A 23,130-nucleotide genomic window follows, 5' to 3' on the forward strand; every position below is an offset into this window, starting at 1 on the left:
TAACAGATGAGTGCCTCCTCTTTCGATATTCTGACAGTAAGTGACACTGAGGAAAAAGGAAGCAGCGCTAAAATCCTTTACAGCCCTCACTGCAACATCTCAAATATGTCACAAACATGTATTTACAAACGGTGAGAAATGAAGTACTTCTGTATTCCTAGATATATTTACCAGAACAACTTCTACATTTATTTCACTTAAAGAAATGAGACAGATACCCAAGCATTCAATTAGTCTCCAAATATTTCTGTTAGCACAATTGTCTATTTGTTATGAGAAAAGATGTGCCTTAGAGCTCTATTTAAGCAATCAGCCAGACCTCATGCTATCAAATATTAATATTTTGTGCTTTATCTCCACTACCATTACTCTGAAAAAAAAATCTAGATTTTTCCTGTTCTGTGATGTCATTTGAAGTGCAGAGTGTAGCAGCATAGAATAGCTTTACAGTACAGAAACAGAATGATACATTTGGTTCTGAGAGCAATTGATTATAATTAATGTAATTTAGATACCTTATAATTTGTATCTCTTCCCTTTTGCCAATTTGCCCTATACAATAAAAACAGGCAAGCACAGAACTCAGTTTTCTTTCCTTCACCAAACTTAACTGCTGCTGCTAAGCATTTTGAATGCAGTACAAATTAAAAGAGTACTGCTGGGAAATATCACAATTTCCCTAAGTTTTTAAAATCATAGCTTGTAAGCATAAGGCTTTGGTAGGTGCACTGCTAAAAATATTCATAATTAAAGACAACTGCATAAGAACACGTCATGTTCCTGAAGCTTCATCACGCTTGAATGGACTTAAGGACAATTAAAAACTTACCCATTTATAGAAAAGACAAGTATGTTTTATCACATAAGCATATAGAAGGGACAGACAAGCCACTGGACAGCTTAGAAATACTTCTGGGAACTAAAAGACAACCCAGAGAATACAAGCTTCAGGCTTAATTAAATGAGAGCAAGGATGCTTAGCAAGCTGTGGTTGCAGAGTTCAGGTAAGAGTTGAAAATCCCCTCCTGTCCATCACAGAAGTTCCTGCATGTGCTAGCTCTGGGAAGTGTGCCCAGGTGGAGGCTCTCCCAGAGGTTTCATTCTCAGTGCTGTCCATGGGACAGCTTTTATAAGCACCAAGCAGACTGAAAATATGCTGAAAATACCAAACACCCTGCAAAGAACAAGAGAAAGGAATTACATTATTACACAGCACCCAGGTCACTGTGAGATGACAGGTGCTTTTTCTGCTTACATAAATTAGAAAGATTTATGTAAGTTTGTTTTTTTTTTCCTTAAACTTGACATTTAAAAGAGGTTTCATATAAAATTCAAGCTTCCCAGCACTGGAAGAATGTTTCCAACACAGCGTTGTAGCTTTTTCATGCAACAGACTGTTGCAAAGAACTCCACTGGCCTTCAATGCTGGACTTGTCAGTTTGTTCACAGCGTGCAAGTTCAAAGCCATTCAGTGCTTCCCTTCTGTGGCAATGGCTGAATCCCATACAGTAACAGAAGTTACACAGTGTGTGTAAGAGAAGTTAAAACTTCCCAAAATACTGCACAAGATTGTACCTCAGTATGTTCAATGCAAATATTGAACAGCCTGCTGGATTCACTCTGTATTTTCCACCTGTATCCAAAAGGGACCCACTCAGCAGACACATTTGAAGATGCATTCTCCTAATAATACCTAAACTCTTTCCTGTGTGATTTAACAATGGGGACATTTCTAGCCACTGTGTTCCTGGACTTATCTTTGCCAAAATCAGTGTATCTGGTTATTAGACAACAGCAGCTCAGCAATTTGATTGCAGTGGATGCTTCTATGGGGACTGCTTTATGAAGATTTCAGAGGGAAGCTCATGAATTCTACTTGTATTTTCATGCTCCTCAGCAGGAAGGAAAACATGCTGTTTCCTCTTCACTTTGACAGCTGAGTGCAAAATCCCCAATTACCATGTGCACAGTCACCACAAGAAATTGCAGAATTTTCCCCAGTGGCTATGTCCCCTTAGACAGGTCAGCTCTTTACTTTCCTTGGCACATCAAGAACTGGCATGGATCCCTCCTCACCTCCCAAACTAATGCTTTGGAAGAAAAATATTCTTGAATTCTGAATAGCAATCACCCTGGAAGTTTCCTTTATCTTCACAACAGGATTTTATGAAAGACTCCATCCTTGTGGTGTTACCAATCACAATTATCCTGTCACAAAAACTGCAAGACACTTTTTCTACAAGCTCCAAGCTTCCTGGATTCATGGTGGTTTTTTTCACTAATATTTACTAAAACTGAAAAAATCCCCAGGTTTCTAACACGTGAGGTAACAATAAAACTCAAAGCAATTCCAAGAGACGTAAAACACAAAACCAAGCACTTCCCACCCAGACATGAGGGTGCACATTTACCTGCTGCAGGCTTAGCCCAGCACCCCTGAGAGCAGCTTTCAGGCTGAGGACAACACAGGGCAAGGTTCAGGGGGCAGAGGTAAAAAGTGTCCTCTGTGGCACAGAGCCCCTTTCCCTCTGCCAGGTACAAAATTCCGAAGTTCCTGTACCAGCCAGCCTTGGAAGGCTCCACAGCATCCCATCACACAGCTTGTAACAGGCACAAAAACACAGCTTTGGAAGGAGGGTAACCCACAGACAATAACAAACTCCATTGCTCCAAGGGAATGAAAAACCGGGCCAAAATTTATCTCTAGGCTGACTGCTGCTGAAGCTGTCCCATTTGGCTCCTGCTATTTTTGTGAAATGGAGGATGGGAAGTGCAAAATGGAAACAGCCACAATCTCATTAATGGAGATAACTTCTGAAACATGAGAAAAGGAGTCACAAACAGTCACAGCTGCTTCAGATGTAATGTATAAACATCTAAGCTGCTGAAAACAGCTTTCATTCTCTTTTTGTTTGCTTCATCTTGGAGTTTGCTCAGCTTCTCTTTGTGTGATAGTGCAGGCAAACAAGCCTGAACCCTCCAAAAGAATCCTGATGTGACTTTATAGTTTGATAAAGGATGAACACCTCAAGGATGCTCAGGGTATCTGATTTTGGCATTAGCCCACAGTGAGATCAGAGATAGGAAATGGGAGGCTTGTTTTCAAAATTTTTTTTTTTCCAATTAAGACCAAGTTTCTGGGTTTTACCCTAGATGAGAATCATCTGCAACACACTGCAAATAAAGCTGCCACATCCCACTCCCTTGAACGTAAGTGATTAGGTAGTTGTTATCTGCCACACCAGATTTATAAATTACATGATTCAGGCCTTTTACACACCATTTAACATGAGAAAAGCTAAAGAATAGTTGTTTGTGAGCTATATAATCACACCTGGGGGAAGAAAATCAAAGCAGGAAGAATAGGAACTTCTCTGACTACATCAAGTTGTGACACACTGTCCCAGCACAGGTAGGTAAAAGTGAATCACACTGATCCTCACTACACTGCTATTGGATTAGTACAAGTGGTGTGATTTGGCAGGTCCAATTTGAACAAACTGCTTCAAATAAGCCTCTAAAAGAGAGAACACGAGGGAATTGTGCATCTTTTCCTTGGAAAAACATCAGGGAGAACACTTGCTTAGCTCACATGTCAGTACTTTCCTCTGGTCATTTGCACACAAACAAAAATATATTTTTATATGGGAGTTCAAAGAGATCTGCTGAAGCTGAGCACATTGGAAGAGTACCCACTCTCTCTTCAGAAGGTCACTTGCAGCCACACCTGTGAAATTTTCAACAGCTTGTATGGCTGATTGAAAGACCAGGGAAAGGAGGGGAAATTATATAAAAAATTCATGAGAAGGCCTCCAGAACACAGCATGGGTTTGAAATGTCAACATTCAAAGTACCAACCAAACCAAGGCAAGACAGGAAACCAGAAGGCAGTGGAGAAAAATTCTCAAATGAGGTGATTCACGCCAAGATTGTGCAGGAAACCACCCAGCAGAGAAACTGCTCACCAGTCTACTCAAGTGAACACAGTGCAATGCTCTGCTCCCATCTGCCCCCAAAGAAAAAGGAAGAGAATAAAGCATGCAGGAAACTTCTGCAGATTTGGAGATTCTTTACTAACTAGGAGCCAACATTCTGTTCAAGTCTGTAAAACATTAATGCTGGGGATATTATTCTTCTCAAAGTGCTTTTTCACAGCAGAGGAAACAGAGACTTGCAGTGAAGAATTCTAATTTCTTAGGAAGTAAACCATCAACTTCCACTGTTAATCTGAATGCTTTGGAACTTCAGGTAAAGAGAAATGCATCCCTAGAAACCCAAGCTGCACCCTGACTTTCAGCTGAGAAGGTTTTCCAGATGTACTTCTACCTGTTACAGAGAGACAGTGTGTTCCCTCCCCACTCCAGGATACCTTGTGGTCTCAGCTCCTGCATGTGAGCAACCCCCAGCCTACAACACTTTGGGACATAAGTGCATTGTCTATAAGAAATTTTGACTCTCCTTATATATTTCAACATCAGAAGAAATCAGCTTTCTCCAGAAAATTCATTCAGAAGCAGATGTGACTTTCAGTAAAACGGAAAGAAATAACACATAAGAGGATATACTTAATTTCTACCTTTATTATTCATTAAATAATGCATCTGTGCCTTCCCTGACCCCAACAATATTAAGGTCCCTTGAAAATACAGAAACTTTGAGACTGGCAGCTTTGCTGAGAGTCTTAGCAAGGAGGTAATGGGCCAGAAGAGGGAATGCCATGCAGATCAGAGAGGATGCAGGCTGGCAGGGCAGGATAAGGAGGAGGCCTGCTGGGACTGAAGGCACCCCCTCAGCCATCACTTAGACCAGCTGGAGCTGATGGTCTTGTCACTTCCTTCTCCACATGAAAAGCTCTCCTGCTCATACTCACATGTGCATTCTCCCCTAGCACCTTCACTAACACAAACTCATCTTCTTAGACTATTTTAAGTCAATAATAAAGTCAGTCTTCATCATTAGTATATTTCTAGCTCTACATCATGCATAGATCAGTACTTTATTACATACACTGTGTTTTGATACCACTTTATAATGCCACTGTGTTTAACAAACTCTCTGTGATCCTTCCTTGCCAGTTTTGACTCACAAGAACTTGGCTCTGAAGTGAGCTCCATAAAATAGATGTAGTAGGCTTGTTGAAACAAATAACAAAACAGTCAAAAGCTTTCCCCAGAGAAAGGCAGCAGAAGACAAAGGTAGAAATATTTATGCAGTCACTCAGGGGCATTGGAAATGTGTTCTGAATAAACACTCATCTTCAGTATGCAAGCTCCATAGCCCTTGCTGTCTCCCAAAGATCAGCAAGAATGGAAATCAATGATGCTGCCTTGTTAGAAAACACAAATCAAAGCATCAGTGACTTTGTAAAATCTCTTCTGTCACTTTGACCTTCTGGTGCCAGGCAGCTCCACAGATTCATTACTGTTCATTGTAATGGCTGAAGAAAAAATCAGCAGCACAAGCGTTGGAGAGTAACACCAGCAGCAGGAATTGGGAAAAGGCTGGGAAACAGAATACACAAAAGGATGCTCACTCTGCCTTGAGGACTGTGTCCTCTCTTCCAGCACACACAAGTCAATTCTGCTCTTGTCCAGCTTTACACCAGGTCCTTCCTCACCACCTGCACCTGTTCCTGTCAGGAATCTGCTCCTCTCCTTGCCCAGCCAGGCATGCCAGGAGCTACTGCTACACCTGCACCCTCTGCAGGGACACCAGCAGGGGCCAACACCATAAATATGGTGGGCAACACCAGCCCAGCCCTCTCTTTCAGAGAATCTCTTGTCAGAAAGAAGTGGGATGGGGGGTGGTACTAACCTGAGTCTCCAAGCTGGTGTAGGGACTAGGAGGTTCAATCTACAAAGAGAGCAGACAGAAACAGCCATTACTCTGGAATAGTGGAAAAGAAAGTGTTCTGAGCTGTTAGGGGTCTAAACTAGTGGTATCAGGAACAAACACACCCACTTCAACAAGGATGGCAGGATTATTTTCTTATTTTCTTTTAAGATTTACCACTGTTCCAGACGTTAGGAAATCATACAGAACTTACAGAATCTCTACAATATTTGGATGAGCAAAAGAAGTTGCAGTAACAGGAGTATACCACAAGGCCACATAAAAGCCCTCACATCTTTGATTTGATGCTCTTTCACAATTCTTAGATTACAGCTGATTGGTTTTAGATCAGACTAACATTTCACTGGTGCTCCTGTAACTTCAAGGCATTAAGACCTTTTTAGAAAGTTGATCAAGACTTGATGGTGAAAGGGTTGGCCACATCCTTGGCAAAATTTTTCTTCCCAATAGCTGCAGTTGGCTATGGTTATTTTGTTTTCCATTAAATTTCTTCCTAGTGAAGGCTTCTCTCCAGTTCTGCACATTATAATGCAAGTACACTATACATTTTTTGCAATCTGGCATCTTCCTTGGTGTCAAAATCTGAACTCTTAGCTTAGCTTGGCCAGAGGATTCAAACCTCATTAAAGAACTTCTAAACACAAAAGCACAAAATCGTCTATTTAGCCTGTTAATTAAAAGGTTAGCAAGAGATAACATCCCTATAGGAAACTTCATCATTAGTGTTCTGGGATTAGCACTCAAGCAAAATCTTTAAAAGCACATCTTTTAAAGTATAAGGAACATTTAAAACCTCAGTCCTGCTGGTCCAAGCATTACTCTGCAAGGTCTTCCTTTCCACATCCTGTTTAATTGGAAAGCCTAACAGAGCGAAACCAGGTCAATGGGGCTTTCTTCAATCCATCACATCTGTCTCAATTAGACACTTTCAGTTTAGAAAATTCTTGTCTATCAGATTATCGGGCTCCTGAGACTAATTCTGAGTTTTGAGCCATTGTGATTCTCACTTTGGCTAAATCACAGACCAGAATGAAAAAAAAACCAACCTTGGGCTTCTCCAAATTTCTCCAAGAAACTATATATTCCTCTTGCTTTTAATTATGCCTATAAAGCAGCTTTTGTTTTAACAATCACCATAAATATACTAATGAAGAAACAAGCTATCAACCCAGGAAAAAAAAGGTTAAGGAGGAAATTGGCCTTGAAAGCCTTGACACACCTTTCCTCCACTCAGCACGTCATGGGTCAGGCAGCACAGTGTGCACAGGTGAAAAAGCCCATGATTACCTCTGTCACACTGCTAACTTACAACGGGCTGATGAAAGGTCATCTTTAACACCAGAGCACCATTATGACACACATGCAGTAGGTATCATCTGACAAGTGGCCAAATGACACCAAGACTAAGGAAAGTGAGAAACCTCAATGAAATCCAAATATCATGTCATCAGCTAAGCTGGAGAAGGAAAAAAAATCATGTGAAGGTGAGAGGACTCTTGTCCTTGGACTGCCTTACTCGAAAACAAAGGATGGCAACACTCACAGCTCTTGTAAAAACTTATCTGGGATAAACTCATCCATTTTGCAGCTGGACTCTTAAGCAATGCCAGTTTGGTCACAACATTGTCCTCCATTGTCCCACTTATTTACATCATAGCAGGAGGATCACAACACTAGCAGGTGTGTGGGGCAGATAGAATACTAACTGTGTTTAAAAAAAGCAAAACACTACTGTAACAAAGAACAGTCAGCTGCACAGGCTCCCCTTTGGGAGATCATCTGGATTTTCTCAGTCAGTGCCAATTTGACTGCAGACAAAAGCTTTTTCAACATGTACTGTTCACTTCCAAATGACAGTATTTCCGTAAGAGGAAGTAGCTACTGTATGTATAAAACATCCTGGAAAGATCAGGGGATTCCTATAATAGATAAGGCTTCAGACTACTTAAAAGCTAGGCAAACTCAGTCCAATATTTCCTGAATAGAACGGATTTCTTATGTTAATTACTAATTTCCAAAGCTTCCTGCACCAAAGAAAGCTGTAAATATAAACCAGGGTTTGAATGGCATTATTTCACCATACATCAGCGTGGGCCTGTGCTCTATAGTTTTTCCTGTTTATTCTCCCCCTCATTTTGGCTGTGGTCAGTTGTATTCAATTGTGCAGCACTGCAAGGGGGAACTGTTTTGCCCCATCATTAGAACAGACAACACTCAAATGTCATATGCACTTACAAATAATCTGAGAAAAAAACAAAGCTTGGCCTTTATGGGCAAAAGTATGAAAAATCCAGGTTAACTCCTATCCCAGCTCACACTTTTTGCACAATTGTTAGAGATGGTGATAGGGAAAAACCCAACATTGGTGCCTCAGCCTGCACTCCACTGACTGTGAACCAAAGAGATGTGGCTGGGCTGTCTCTGGATGCCACCTCTGCCTTGCACAGAGGTGTTTTCTTTAAGCCCACTCTGCTTTCCTGCTTCACTCGTGCAGTTACAGGTACCACACTCAGGACAGCTCCTGGAGCCAAGCTGAGGGTCCCCAAAGCACAGCTGCAGAGAATACATCCCAATTCTCCTCTTTAAGCAAGGCAATAAGGAAACTGAGGAGGTTGAACAAGGTGGGAGGATATAAATACAGTCAAATTTGATTTTCAACAGCAAAAAAGAGTTTTAAAATTCAAGCTGAAAGTCAGAAAGACTTTCACTCTTACTGCAGGAAGAGGCACGTTCTTAAAATCATCTGCCTATCACTAGTGCCAAATAAATGTCATATTTTAGTAAATACCACAGCTCTCCTCCAGCTCCTGTGCATGGCCTGATGCATGGGTATGGATGACAATGCACAAGAATGCACATGTGAGGGATGAGGGTACACACTTTTTTTTTTTAAAGCTACAACCTCTGTACTTTGTCCAACCTGCCTGCCCTCATTGATTATTAGTTGCTAACGAAAGGAAGAGAGCAAATTATCACACAGAAACACTAAGGAAAAACAGCAGAATAACTGGCACAATTCCAAGCAAAGTTTCAGTTGATCTGTGTATATTCCACTTTAATTCTAGCAGGTTTCAGCAGCCTGACACAGAACCACAAGAGTTGTGATACCTAAACCCCAGGGACGTCAGCAATCATCCCAACTGAAATTTCAGACTGCCATTTTTCAAGTGCTATGAATCATTAATCTCCAGTGCTTGTTACAAATGAAATCTGTAGTGGGATTGGAGTGTAAACACTATGACAGTGCTGTATAAACAGCCTGACACATTGATCACCTTTACAGACTGATCAGGTTAAGACTGTTTACTACTGAAAGGTGACAGTGAGAACAGCAGCTCTGCTCTGGGGTTTGGCCACTGTGATTTTTATAATGGGTTACTGTCTCACTCCCTTAAAGGAAACAGACACGTTTTCAAATACTTTGCAAACTTCCCAAAACAAAACTAAAGGATAAGAAGGATTGGAGGAACTGAGGTACAGACAAATAAACCAAGTATTCCAAAGTCACATGGGAAATACAAGAGAAATCTGCAAAGTCTAGGACCTTGACCACAAGACATGCTTCTCCCCCATGCTACAAAAGATGTTTTTCCAGCAGTTTTAAGAGGCACTAGGTTTTACTATGGTAACTCCATCTTAGCTTCAAACTAATCACACATGACCTCAGCCTGACTGCAGCAAAGCCCAGGGCTCAGACTCCAAGTGCTGTTGGCTACCCTGGACTTGTTCCTGCAGACAATGCTTCTGCTCACTGCCCCTCCCATCACTTCTGGACTGCACACCTTTAGTTCCCATGCAGCTCTGTTCAGCTTTGGTGAGTGGGGCAGGAACTTCAAAAGGTTTTTTATACTTGATGAGCAATTTTCACTCATTTCTGGTCACTCCTCTCCATCCCTGGAGGCAGCACGGATCTGTGTGTGGCTTGGCACAAGGCAATGGCCCCTGGCAGCAGTGCTGGCCACAGGTGCCCTCACCCCAGAACCTCAGCACTTGAACTGCAGCCGGTTTTCCAGGTTTTGTGCAGCTAGACACAAGAGAACTGGCTTGTAAAGTTCTTTTTTAGTTTTATTGATTTGTTCTATGTCACTTTACAGCTGAATCAGTTCTTTCCATCAGCTCATGCCACTAGGCAAAGAGAGCTGTGCTGGTGCAGCAGAGGTGGCCAGCAAAGCCAGGAGTGGGAGGATAACAAGGAAGAACCAGCAGCTAGGACAGGGTAAGAAGGCAAATATCAGTAACAAATGCCAGCAGCACCACCAAATACTTCTGCCTATGAAACCTCATGTTAAGACAAAGATACAAAATATTCACCTAAAAGTGACATTTCACACGTCCTCTCCAGCTGCTCTGCTGCCTGCAAGGCAGGACCAGGTAAGAGCAGCTCCCTGTGTGGGCAGTGCTGTTTGTACAATTTGCAAATGAGGGTTACAGCTATCCCAGGGCACTGTCACTTCGTCTCTTCTGCTGACTCATTTTATGACCCAGAGGTTTGTTAGCCTGCCAGCCTGTGGTTTTTATCCTACACTAGAATGTGGCTCAAAACCTTTGTATATTCACAGAAACAAAAAGTCAAACAAAACAACAGGATTTGCAGGGACTGCCTGGACTGCCATTTCCCCGTGTTTCTGTCACCTCTCCACTGGTGAGGGGGAGCACAGGTCAGGGAACCTCCCACACATCCTGAGGATGGCGGTGGCAAGAGTGCCCTGGAGCAGCAGCCAGGGCACCAACAACGGAGTTTCCCTGCAGACATGTCCCTGCAATGAAACCCAGCCTCTAATTACAGGAAGTGTTCAGTAACCTTAATTGTAACCCTTAGCTACAAGTCACATTAACAGCTGCCTCTGCACCAGCAGCTATCTCACACACTGGCTTATTTGGGAAGAGTGACTTCTCAGCAGTGCCAGTCCTGCCAGCCAGGGCAGGAGCTGCTGGGCAAGGTACAGGAAACTCCAAAGGCACCCAGAAAATGGCCTGCAGATCTGACTTTGATCACACTGCCCACCATCAGGAGCTGCACCCATGCCTGTAAAGGGTGAGCATTTCCAGAGTGCTCTGAGTGGCAGAGCAGTGACAAGAAGTGGAGATGGAGCATCCCCAGCCAGAGGTGCTGGGTGGTCCTGCAGCTCCTGGGAGCTCTTGGGCCACCAGAGTGTGCAGAGGCTGCTCCAAACCACCGAGCTGCCATCAGTGCCCTCACTGGAGCACAGCTGAACCAACCTGCTCTTGAGCAGCAACGTGAGCCCACGTGGCTTCTGCCAGCCCTTAATTTTGACAAATGTACTGTTTGTGTGGCCAAACTGCAGAACTGATCCTAACTAAACAAACCGCTGGGTAATGTATTTACTGAAGATTATTTTCTCAAGTAGTTTGGTGAGAAGCTGCAAAGAATGGAGGAGCATCTAAGCCAGGACACCCAACAGAATTTAAGATGCAGACTTTCACAATCAGTTCCATAGAAGTACTGTCTTGGGCAACACCCCTAAGTATACAATACAGGGTCTAGACAACCAAAACACTCCCTCACGTACAGGGCTACCCCACCACCTCTCCTCTCCTGTCTATCCAAACTCTGGATATTTCACCACCAGAAACAACCACAGTCTTAAATAGCTGATGGCTTTGGTACAAACTGTTCTAATTCTTGGCTAATAAAATAAATCACTATAGTTTCTTCAAAGCCAAAAATCTGAGGGGCTGTGTCTTCTCTCAAATAAACAAGCACATCCAGCAGTGGAAGAGCAGCTCAGTTAAATCTAAGACCTACCAGCTCCTTGCTTTTCAGTAGAGATAAAAGTGTTTTCTTGTCTGCAGGAGCTGTACAGAAGACTGTAGTCATTTAGAGAACCTAAACTGCAGCAACACCTACTATTCCTCAGCTTGCAATAACAGTCAGTGCCCAGAAATAGCCCAGAACTCCCTAATACCTCCATAAAAAACATTACCCAAAATAAACCCATACCATCTTACTGAACATTTAACCCATACACTGAATCTTCTATTACTGTTCCAGTTACAAATGAAGCCGGAATTATTCCTATATTTAGTGTATTTTGCCACTTGAAAAGTATCTGCTGCATGCAGCTCAGCACAGTCCTGTGAACATAGGCAGGGCCAGTGACTGCAGCACACTGATAGCAGCAGGGAGCTTTCCCAGATGTCTGTAAAATATGTCTGGCCACTGAGATGATGCTGTCCAAGTGCTGCTTTGACATTTTGAATATGTCAGCTCCCCAGGCCAGACATGCTGTCTCACAGGTAAGAGCAACAGACAGTTAATGTTTTAACTTATTAACTCCAGGCACACTTATCTTTCAGCCCTGACACCTCAATACAGCACAGCTGCTCCAACACCACTTTCCAAATCTGTGCTTAGGAATGATACATCTGACCAAGTCACAGCAAGGGTCAAGTGTCCTGCTTTCCTTAATAATTTATTAAGAGCTGGCAGGAACACAGCTTTGCTGCACCGTTCAGTTGTTCTAACCAACTGCACAGCTGGTTTAAGCCAGCAAACAAATTTCAGCATAGAATGCAAATGTGTAGAAGACAAGGCACACTAATCTAATGGATCAATATAACTGGGTTGCTTAGAGATGGCAAAGTGTACCGGATGCTGCTGACAAAGATCTTTCCCCCCATGCCCCAGCTCATCTCTGAAAGCCCCACACGCCCTCAGTGCTGTGAACCACAGTTTCATGCCCACTTCCCCAGCAGATGCTGCTGGGGAAGCCTCCAAGAGGGCACCCCAGAAGGTACGGCCTGGGTATGATTTTGAGTCTAATTACACTCAGGGATGTGAGTTATTTGTAGTTCTAGTGATGGAAAGGGAAAAAAAAGAAAAATGAGATGTCCTTATGCAACATTTTAATAGAGCTGGAGGGGTGTATTTATAGAGTAACCAAGTGTCTTAAACAGCTACATAAAAAAGCACATGGAAGGAGACACTAATTCACTTTAGAGTATAAGCACTGCATTTATAGGGGAAAAAAATGTTCTGTCTGACAACCACTCCAGTCATCATCTGTTATGAGAACAATGTTCCCATTACTATATCTGAATATTATCTGACACAGGACATGGTGTAAAAAAATCAGCAGGAAGACCCTGCTCATTTGAAGTTTCCAGACAAGTAAGTTACCAGAAAAAAACCTGAAGTCTGCACAGTAAGGAACATGTTCCAAGGATAAAGGAGCAGCTAAAGAGAACAGGGCAGGGCCAGTTTCAAAGCTGAGGTGGGTGCAACTATGCTGGGAACAGAAATCAACCAGTCAGCACAAGGGCTGCATGCTGCATTTGGAACTACCACAGGTAATCGAGCTGGAAATCCACATCAAAGCACTTGGAAAAGAGACAGACATGGTGGGGGGCCAGCTTAAGCAGTGTTGGCATAACACCAATAACAACAACAACAAAAAGAAAGCACATTTTCACCAGATTTTGCACTGCACACAGAAAGAGACACCCATGCAGTCCCTGCTTTCAAAGCACAGCAAAGCATGGCTGCTCAGTGACAGCCACACTGGGGAGTCACAAATGCTCCTGTGGGCAGCAGCTCCAGGTCTTCACCCTCCTGAACCCTTCTGCAACCACCCAGGGACAGACAGGGACACAGCCTGGCACAGAGCTGGGGTCATGCCCTGAGCCTTTCCATCCTGCTATTCTCATGAGAAGGATCTTTCAGAAGAATAAACAGCCCCGGGTCTTTCCAGAGGGAAAGGGAAAAGATGGGACAATCAGCTTTAAGAAAATCCAGCTAAAAATCTTGAGGGTAACAGAACGAGAAGCAGCCTGTATAGCTTCATACAGAATAAAGCCTGCCAGACAAATTTAATTGCTTTATTTGTTCTTTGATAGAGTTAAAAGAGAGTGGACGAAAGGAACACAGAGGAGGTCATATTTTCTGGATTTTAGGACAGCATCTGTGCCTCACGAAATCCTAATTGAAAAATTAATTCAAAAAGACTTGGGAAGGGGTAAGCACAGCGCTGGAATTGAGAACTGGCTGCAGGACTGTAAACAAATGATAATGATAAACGGCACTGTATTGAGCTGAGGGGAGGTCATACTGAACAAATTCATTCATGACCTGGAATGAGGATTAAAGAGCACGCCAACAAAATCTGATGATTGCATTAAAGCTCGGTTGTGTGTGATGGATGCGAGGCTGCTGTAAGGCAGAGAGGACATGTCCAGCACCAGGATCCTGCTCCCAGATCCTTGGCAGGTCTAGCATGCTCCAGCCACATCCATCACCCTCACCCCGAGCACACAGCACTGCACATCTCCTTCCCCCGGCCACCCTGACACAAACACAGCTTCCTGCTGCACAAGAGCCAGACACCATGTGCAGCAGCAATGCAGCCCTTGGCACACGAATGCAGGAGTGCACTGACAAGAGGAAGGCTGAGACCTCCCGTTCAAGCACAGACAGCAAAAGAAAAATCCCACTACTAAAAATAACACAAATGCCTTAAATCCCACCAAGTTGTGTTTTCATGATCTCCGTGATACAGCTTAAAAAATGGTGGGGTTATGGATTAAAGTCCCTGATAAATCCATTTAGGACCAGACACTTCCTCTGCATGAACTTAGTACATTCCAATCTTTATGACAGGGGAGGAGAAAAGAAACAAACAAACAAAAACTCTGAACCCAAAACAACAGACGTGACAAAAAAAATCCCGACCAAACAAACAACTTCTTGAAAAATTTTGAATTAAATTTTTAACAATAGAATTTGGTAACACCGATCTTTAATGGATGAAATCGATAATTTACTTTTTTAAAGTACAGCTGCTGATTTTCAGCTTTGGAAGTACTGAGGGTTTAGCACTAGACTTTGAGTTTTATCAATAAGCTACAGGAACAGCTAAAGAATATGCAGGTAGAATAGCGATTTTGGCTCCCTTCTGCAGTTTTCATGCCAGAACTAAAACATATTTTTCCCAAATAACAGAACCTATCCATCATTTTTATTATCAGCCTGGATGCAGATCCAAGTTTCATCACTTGGTAAGTTAGAAAAACTCTCATTAGCATCTGTGTGTGTAGGGAGCCCATAAGAACACCTCATTAACTCATTAAAGAGGATTCTCACAGAGATTAGCTTCGTCAATCCTTCATTTAGCTACCAATCCATTCATGTGATGCTATTAAGCCCCTCATAAACAGCCAAGTACTCAGTAATACACTGTAGGAGCTCAGGTTTGAACCCTATACTGGTGTACCCTGCTCCTGTACTGGTGCTGCACCACTATGAAAATCACTACAGCCCTGAAGGATCCTTTCTTTCCAACTGAGAAGCTGGAGCCAACATGTTGTACTAAGATGGGACACAGTAGCAGTACCCAATCCCCATGATTTCAAACCATTCTTAAAGAAACCTTGCTCCACATCACACATTTGATGACATGACAAGAAACACTCACAGGCAAAAGAAAGGGTTACAGTGATAAAGTGCAAAGCAACTGCTGCTTATTGACTGAATAGGGGAAGCAGTCAGTGAGGAACCTCTCATCTCCATCCTAATTTCCAGGTTTTTCTACTTTTCCTTCCCTCTAACCCCTCTTCTGTGCATCACTGCTGTCACACCATCTGCAAACTATTTTCAATAAGCCACCTCTGCATAAACAGCACATCTACCTCTGCCAGGAGAGGCTCCCTCTCTCTTCTGGAACAGGCTTCCAGCACTGCTTTGGCTCACTACAGTCACGATGATGACAGAGGCAAATTCTGCCACTTCCACATACCAGACAGGTAAAGTTTGTTGGTAAACAGCAATTGTCATCCAGATGGCCCCACAGCAGCTTCATTTTGCACTGGCCTTCAGATGCCATGGTGACAATTGCTCAGGTAAGAACATGAACTTGAGTCCTTTGATTCCTGCCAAAGCCTCTCCATTCCCTCTGCTGCAGTCAGGGCTGCTTCCACATGGGGAGGTGTCAGAGGATTTCAGCCCGTCTGAATTCATAACTTTAATACAGATGCACAATTTTATTTTCAAACTGAATAATTCAGAGAACATTAATGCACTCCTATCTGCTTAAATGAAACAGATAAGTAAGATCCTAATTAGCTTGTATGTCCATAGCACCCTTTTTACCAGGAACATTGAGTTGATTTTGGCTGTGGCTGTGCATAAAAGGCCCCACAACTCTTTACTGCAACTCAGTATCATCACACAAACATACAGCTCAGACCTAGCAACTGCTCTGTCACATCCAATCCACTTCAGAAAACATAAAATAATCTCTGTTACTGGAGGATAAACGTGGCAGCTTGCAAGATGTGCAGGGGAGGCTGAGCTGCCTGCCTGATCCCAGGCAGCTGCCTGCAATTGAAACTGTGTAGTAAATGGCTTTCCAGATTTCAGGAACTCAGACAAAATATGCTATTAATGGCACTTGGGGCTGGAGGGGGGAAATCCTTGAATGTAAACTTTCAAGTCATTGCACGTTGACGAAGAGGAGTAAGCCACAAGAGAAACTTGCCCACAGTAAAGGATTTTGTGAAAAGCAACTCCACAGCTTGACAGTATCACAAGCACCCTAGGAATCTGGAGAATGAGATGGGAGAAACTGTGGGGAGACTGAAGTTAAAAACTGCACACTGCATGGTTCATTTTCCTGTAATTCCTTTTATTCATTGCTATAATCAACTTGACATGCAAAGCTGTTCCCAATTTACTGACAGCTTTTCAGCTGACATTTAGTTCTCAAGGTATTTTTTTTTTTAAAACTTAAATAGCTAATTATTCATTGCCTTAAACCAGGATATATAACAATGTCAGGAAATCATCTGTTCAAGTTATATCAAAAAGCCTTTGGGGATTAGTTCATCTCTTTTGTATGCTGCAGAAAACACTCACTTGTAAACAATTAAATCATCATTTGAAATCTGTCTACACTTTTAGCATCTCTGAATGTAGCCTGAAAAACCATATAAACAAGTACCTTATATTTGCATCTAGAACCCAGGGCTGAAAGGTTTTCCTCCAGAGTATCTTATTTGCTTGGGCAAATATATATTTTACCAATACACTGGTCACTCAAGGATTTCGTTACAGAGTTATCCCTATGCTCAAGAATTTCACTCTCTATTCTACTTCTCTGAATCAAAAACCTGTACAAGTACTGAGATGAAAGGCAAACTTGCTGTTACTGCTTCATCACTAATTGTGTGATTTTGTGGCTTAAGAACCTTGATAAACGTTTTGGCTAATTCATTTGAATCACTGCAGTCATATCCTTTTTATGATATAATTGCTGACCCAGTCAAAAGAACAAAACAAAACAACTTATCTTCCTTATGGAATGAAAGCCAAGTAGGTCCTTGTGAAACTACAACTTCCTCTCAGTGAGTGGAAGGAAACACAGAGCATTGATAAGAGCACACAGACAGAGGGGATGCAGACAGCACATCATTGTTTCAGAGAGGAACTCGGCCGTGGCCAAGATGGGATCACGGAGGCACAGAGCCCTCTCTGGCACTCCAGCTGCCTTTGGCCACAAAAACGGGCCATGGGCACTTGCTGCCAACTAAGACAGTGCCCAGATCTGGGACAGGGAGTGACTATGGTGGAAATTAAAAATATGACAAGACAGGAATGACTTTTACCGATTTCAAGGGTGTTGCCCAACATCTCGAGTCCTCAGCTGCACATAAAAACTCACCTACAGCTAAAGGCAGAATGGTTAAAGCCACTTCATCCCGAATGCCCAGAGGAGGTTTGGGTTTATTGTTTGTTTCTTTATGATTGTTTGGTTTGTGGGTTCTGTTTATTTGCTTTTCAAACTAAAACTGAGGAGTAGACACTTCAGTTTCTGACATGGCACTTTCAATTAAATCAACAAGGAAACTGTAAACTGGTGGGAAGTTGTAGTTGGGTTCTCACCCAAGCAAAAGAAAAGTTTCTTACTTGGTGGAACAAACCAGAACTTCAGAGAAGAGTGCAGACTGATCATCCAGGCTTAGTAAAAAAAAAAAAATATAATTACAAGAAATTTCTACGTGTACAACATTTCTTTTCTTGAAGATACCATCACTGATCTAAAGCGTAAATAAACACTGTTGCTCTGTCAGAGGCAGATAATTTACTGAACATTACATTGCTAATGGCAATATTATACAAGACACAAGTGATTCAGGCAAAAAAAAAATCTGAAGAAGGTATTTCTCATTCTAACAATTCTGCAACTGACAGGTGACTGCTGGCTGCAGATAGGAAATTCAGTTTTATCTGAGAGGAAACACACCTCTCATTCTTTTGGTAGTTTCTGAGAGCAACAGTTCCTTTAAGTAAAGTTAACACATATCAAACACCTCTCGAACTATAAATAACAAGATTCCTGTATTTGAAAAATAATGCAGATTTTCAACATTATTTCCCTTGTAGAGTAATTACATTTTTAGAGAGGCAAGCAGTTTTAAAATACAAAATTTCCACAGCAAAATCTGTCAAGGTATACAACACTGTTCAGTTCTAAGGAAATGGCTTTATTTTTTTTTAACAGTCTACTAATTAACCTTTAAAAGAAAACATTTATTTGTATTATTTTGATTGAAAAGAAACTGAAAATTTCAGGGGAAATAAATCATAAGTCTACTTGAATATGAGTTAACACTGCTCCTGCCCTATCATGCATGTATGTTTGAGCTGACACTGCTCATGCCTATCATGTACCACATCTGTATCATATCAGAATTTGACTTTGGACATGTTTTTAATTTGAATTAAAAAAGAGCAAGTCACCACATCTGACTTTGGAAAGCACATTAGAGGTAGGTTTGTAAAGAAAAGATCATCAAAATAGCAATCACTGGATTTTTAAACAGATGTCTTTGAAAGCAACCAAACACATCCTCTCCATTCATTCATTCATTCATTCTTTAATGGCCAGGAGAAAGGCTGTCCCCCTGAAGCACAGCTGTACTCTCTGGAGACAGGGCTTTCTCACTAAGGAAGAAATACCATTGTTCTAAGCTGAGCAGAAACTTAATTTATGCACAGCCCTTCTGATCTGTTTTAATGGACTGAAGGTTAAGAAACTTCATGACCTTCTTCAACATGTGATAATCAGGATCTTTAAATAGTAATGGATGGGTTCTATCCTCAAGTTCTGCTAAAAAAGACAGCTCATTCCTGAAAAAGGAAAGGAGGAAATGAGCCTCTGAATTTTCGATTGCTAGCTTGAGGAAAAGTAATACACAAAGCCCAAAAAAAGAGGAGCTACAATGCTGAAGTGATATGACTCAGAGCACTGCAATTAAGAGCTAAAACCTGCAGACAGCCCTCAGGAGGACAGGAGCAGAGGCCAGGGTGGTCTGGCTCACATCAATCCTGGCCATGAATTTCTGGAAGCAGTGAAAGATCCAGATGAGAAGATCACTGATGAGATTAAAACACCATAAAGTAAGGTTTGAAACATGTAATTAATAAGTATTTCACTGCAGCAGACTAACTCTCCACGAACACTGGGGCTCATTCATTCAAACACTGATGTGCTCAGCACTACCCTGATACAACCAAAATGTCTCTTTACTATTAAGAGGTTTTAATCCTTTACTCTGTTTATACTCACAGTTATGGAAGTCTCTACTTCAGAGCATTACTCTGCAGTAAGTGACCATTAAAGATGTCCACACTCTCCCCACCTGGAGACACACTGCAGTGTTTTTTTGACCAATGCTCTCCCAAAACTTCAGATGGACTGGATTATTTTCCTTCCTATTCTGCATCACAACCACTGTGAAAACCTTTCTCTGAATTTACCAGAGCAGGTTCCTTTATGCCTTCAATAACTTAAGGCTGTAAGAAAGACTTATGCCTAAATTTCTAATAAAAAATTAAAAATTAAATTTTAGAGAAACCTCTACATTCAGTAACATGAGTTGGTCACCTACTCAGGAGCCAAAAAAGTACATTTTTAAAATGCTTAAAACTTCATAAATCCCTTTAACTACTCAGTAACTTTGCTTTTTGTATTAACTTCTCCAAAATCCACTTTCTTACTGCATGTTATGTAAGAGCAATTAGAACGCTCTTTCCTTTCACATGTACATCCTGGGAGGAAAACAATGCCCATATAAATCAGACTTTTACTGAACAGGGAGATTATTATATATCACCTTACAGCAATCTACTACAAACTCATTCCTTCCAAGGAAGGAATACTTTAAAGCCAAGTATGCCAGCTGATGGTGTCTAAGGAAAAGAAAAAGTGTCAGGCAATGAATAAACTCTAATGGCAATTCAAGTACAGGTCTTGAAGGCAAATCCTTTCGTCCTGCACAATCAGTCCCTGTTACTGGCAAGGCAGAGAGCTGTGAGAATGCAGCACTGGCTGTGCTGGCATCCCATAACTTCAGCACCAGGGCTCTGAGTTTGTTATTCCCCGAGCAGCAGCGATGCTCTTTGTGCAGAGCGAGGCAGTGTGTCTTTCCAAGGGCACCCGGCAGCCAAGTTCTGCACTTTGGTGAAGGCAGGCCATGGACTGTGGCTGCCAGGGGCACCTGGAGCTCCAGCAGTGCCCCAGGGACACGGGGCACAGACAGGGCTCCCTGTCAGGCTGTGACACCAGGGGACACTTAACACCTGGGTTATTACAGACAGAGGTGGCCAAATTAAACTAATAATGATTATGAGGTTTTAAAAGCAGTCATGAGTGTTACAGGGCCTTGCTTTTCTTTTCTTTGGACAAAAAATTACTTGACTGAACCCCAAGAAAGCCAGGACTGACTCCTGCAATTAGCAGTTACCCAAGAGAGCCAACCCTCAAAATGCAGCTGAGCCAGGGATAACCTGAGACACCAGCTGCCACAATGTCTCTATTTACACACCATTTTGTCTGTGGCTCTTGCAAAATACTAGCCAGAATTTTTCTCTTTTCACTACATGAAACAATGGAGGTATTTGCTTTTCAGTTTTTAGGAGGTCACCAACAGTTTTACTGTAACCACAACATTTTGAATAGTATTTTCCAAGTTCTTTGTAATGGAGACACAAACAGTCAAGCCCATTGAAATTCACAATATGAAGCAGACACATGTACAAGGTACACAAGATCTAACATTTTGCACCACAGTATATTTAAATATTTCTAAGCTGACATCAGACACTACTTAAATTCCATCTCGATAATGGACTGATAGTAGCACCTACAGCTCAAAGGTCTGGGCAACTTCTGCCTCAATAACAAGTTGCAAAGAGCAGTGGAAGGTGATGGCAGGAGTGGAAGCAATCTGCACTAATACAGGAGTGTGGGGAAGCAGAGCCATTCTGCACTGCTCTGCTCCCAAAGGAACCAAAGGCAAGGCCAGTCTAGTCAGCAGACCACGAGTTACCCCATCCTGCTTGGTCTAGTGCTTAAAAATATTAACAAGTGCAAAACAAAACAGTGGTGCTAGGCAAGCAACCTAATTTACAAGTCTTTTTTACTGTCAGGTGTGAATATCAGTACGAGCAGAAATCTGAAGTATGCCATCACAAAGTATTCTGAAAGTGATAAAAAGATCTCCAGCTAAAAAGCAAAGCCCACCTACACCTTAATATGTAATGCAAAAGCTCTTCACTTTACCTCATACAAAAATAACAGAGCTAAGCTGATCACTCACAGACTATCAATTGCCATGTTCTTATTCATATCTTCCCAACAAGAGCCAACAGCTGGTAGCCACTGGTACCACTTGTAACAGATGACCAGGCACACTTTAACCATGAAGCCAACTCAGGGTCATACAGATGGTCCTTAAAATATTCTATACACTGTCAATGAAAATTGTGGCCAAGAGCAATTTGAATTGTGCAGCTTACAAAATCACAACAGCCTGCCCACATATCAGTAAATAAGAAGGATAAGCAACTTATTAATAACTTCAACCAACCTACATAGAGTGTTTAGCAGGAGAGGACTTGTTTGGGATTTCTGCAGGGTATATTTAAGTATTTCTGCCTGACGTAGCTTTTATATCAGCGAGGTAACACAGTAGAGCTCACTGAGCTTAATTTATGCTCACTATGCAAACCACAGCCAGCTGTGAATTTAGTAAAATCCTTATTGCAACAACCATATCACTTCAAGCATGAAAATTGTAGTTCCACTTTCAGGCATAGTCAGCTGATTTTAAAAAAAGGAGGGGAGGGTTAAGATAATAGTGTTAATAGTGTTTAGGTGATCAAGTTGGAAACACGAGGATCTGAGTAGATCCCACAGAGCAGGTCTGCTCCTCCTTGCAGCTGTCCCCAGCAGAATCTCATGTGGAAAAGCCAAAGCCATGGGCTGGGGCTCTGATCCCAGCCAGGCTGGGACACCAGGCCTGGCAACTCAGGGAAACACAGCTGGGTTTTGGTAAAGATGAATGATGCATGCACACACACAAAATGAACTGCTGACCTTGTTCAAACTCTCATACACACCCTTCCATCATCATTGTAGAGCCATCCAGCAGCTCCAGGTTTCCATTCACTTGGCAAATAACTGAATTTTTATAACTGCTGGGGCTACGTGCAATGGCTAAAGGTATTATCTGTGGATAATGTGGAGAGAGATATGTCTTTGACAAAAAGAGAACATGGATCCAGACAAGAGAGGGCAGATTCAGGCAGCCAAGAGATGAGGTCTTGATTTCTTAATGTAGATCTGCCACCAACCCTTTGTGAGGCCTCAGGCATACCTTTCATCTCCTCACCAGATGTGGCAGCATATTCATACACATTTACAAGGCACTACACTTGTACTGAGGTCAAAGAAAATCAGGAATCTTTTTACCAGATCATTTTACAGATTTCCACCATTACTATCAAGTGGATTACTGTAACCTAATCCAATCTAAAACAATTTGATGGGAAAAAGGCTCTCAGGTATTTTAAATTCATACTACAGCCCAAGCTCAGCAAAACATCATGGGAGTACCTCCTTTGCCTGAAGGCTCTCACCCTTTCAGAGTTCAAACGCTTACCACAAAAACAGGTGTGACAGCATTTCAAAAAAGGCTGCAACCCCATTTTCTTGTCAAGTTGCAATCTGGAGTTTGCAACAGAGCAACTGAAATGACAAAAATTACTTTTGTGATAATCTCTGCATTTATCTTCTTTTTCAAAATCAGGTAATATGACTTTACCCTAAAGGAACGACACCTGAAATGAATATAGTCATAACTCCTCATTGGCCTATTAAGCCAAAACTGTAGGGAGATAAAAGTTAGCCATAAAACGTTAACTTAATCCCTACCTAAAGTTGTGCAGAAATTTCACTGTATTAATTGAAGTCAGTTTGC

The 23,130-nt window shown here is 42.0% G+C and overlaps 1 protein-coding gene across 2 annotated transcripts in view; it reads right to left on the reverse strand.

Moving 5' to 3' along the window:
• Positions 1-23,130, reverse strand: part of XYLT1 (xylosyltransferase 1) — a 177,892-nt gene that overhangs the window by 129,353 nt on the left and 25,409 nt on the right. The window contains exon 2 of one of the 2 annotated variants that reach the window (XM_014895403.2): positions 5,815-5,853. The exons of the other annotated variant lie outside the window; for it this stretch is intronic. Coding sequence (XP_014750889.2) covers positions 5,815-5,853 — 39 coding nt within the window. The remainder of the gene's footprint in view (positions 1-5,814; positions 5,854-23,130) is intronic. 2 annotated transcript variants of the gene reach the window in all.

The sequence above is a fragment of the Sturnus vulgaris genome, chromosome 16, assembly GCF_052056855.1.
Source record: "Sturnus vulgaris isolate bStuVul1 chromosome 16, bStuVul1.hap1, whole genome shotgun sequence".
Lineage (NCBI taxonomy): Eukaryota > Metazoa > Chordata > Aves > Passeriformes > Sturnidae > Sturnus > Sturnus vulgaris.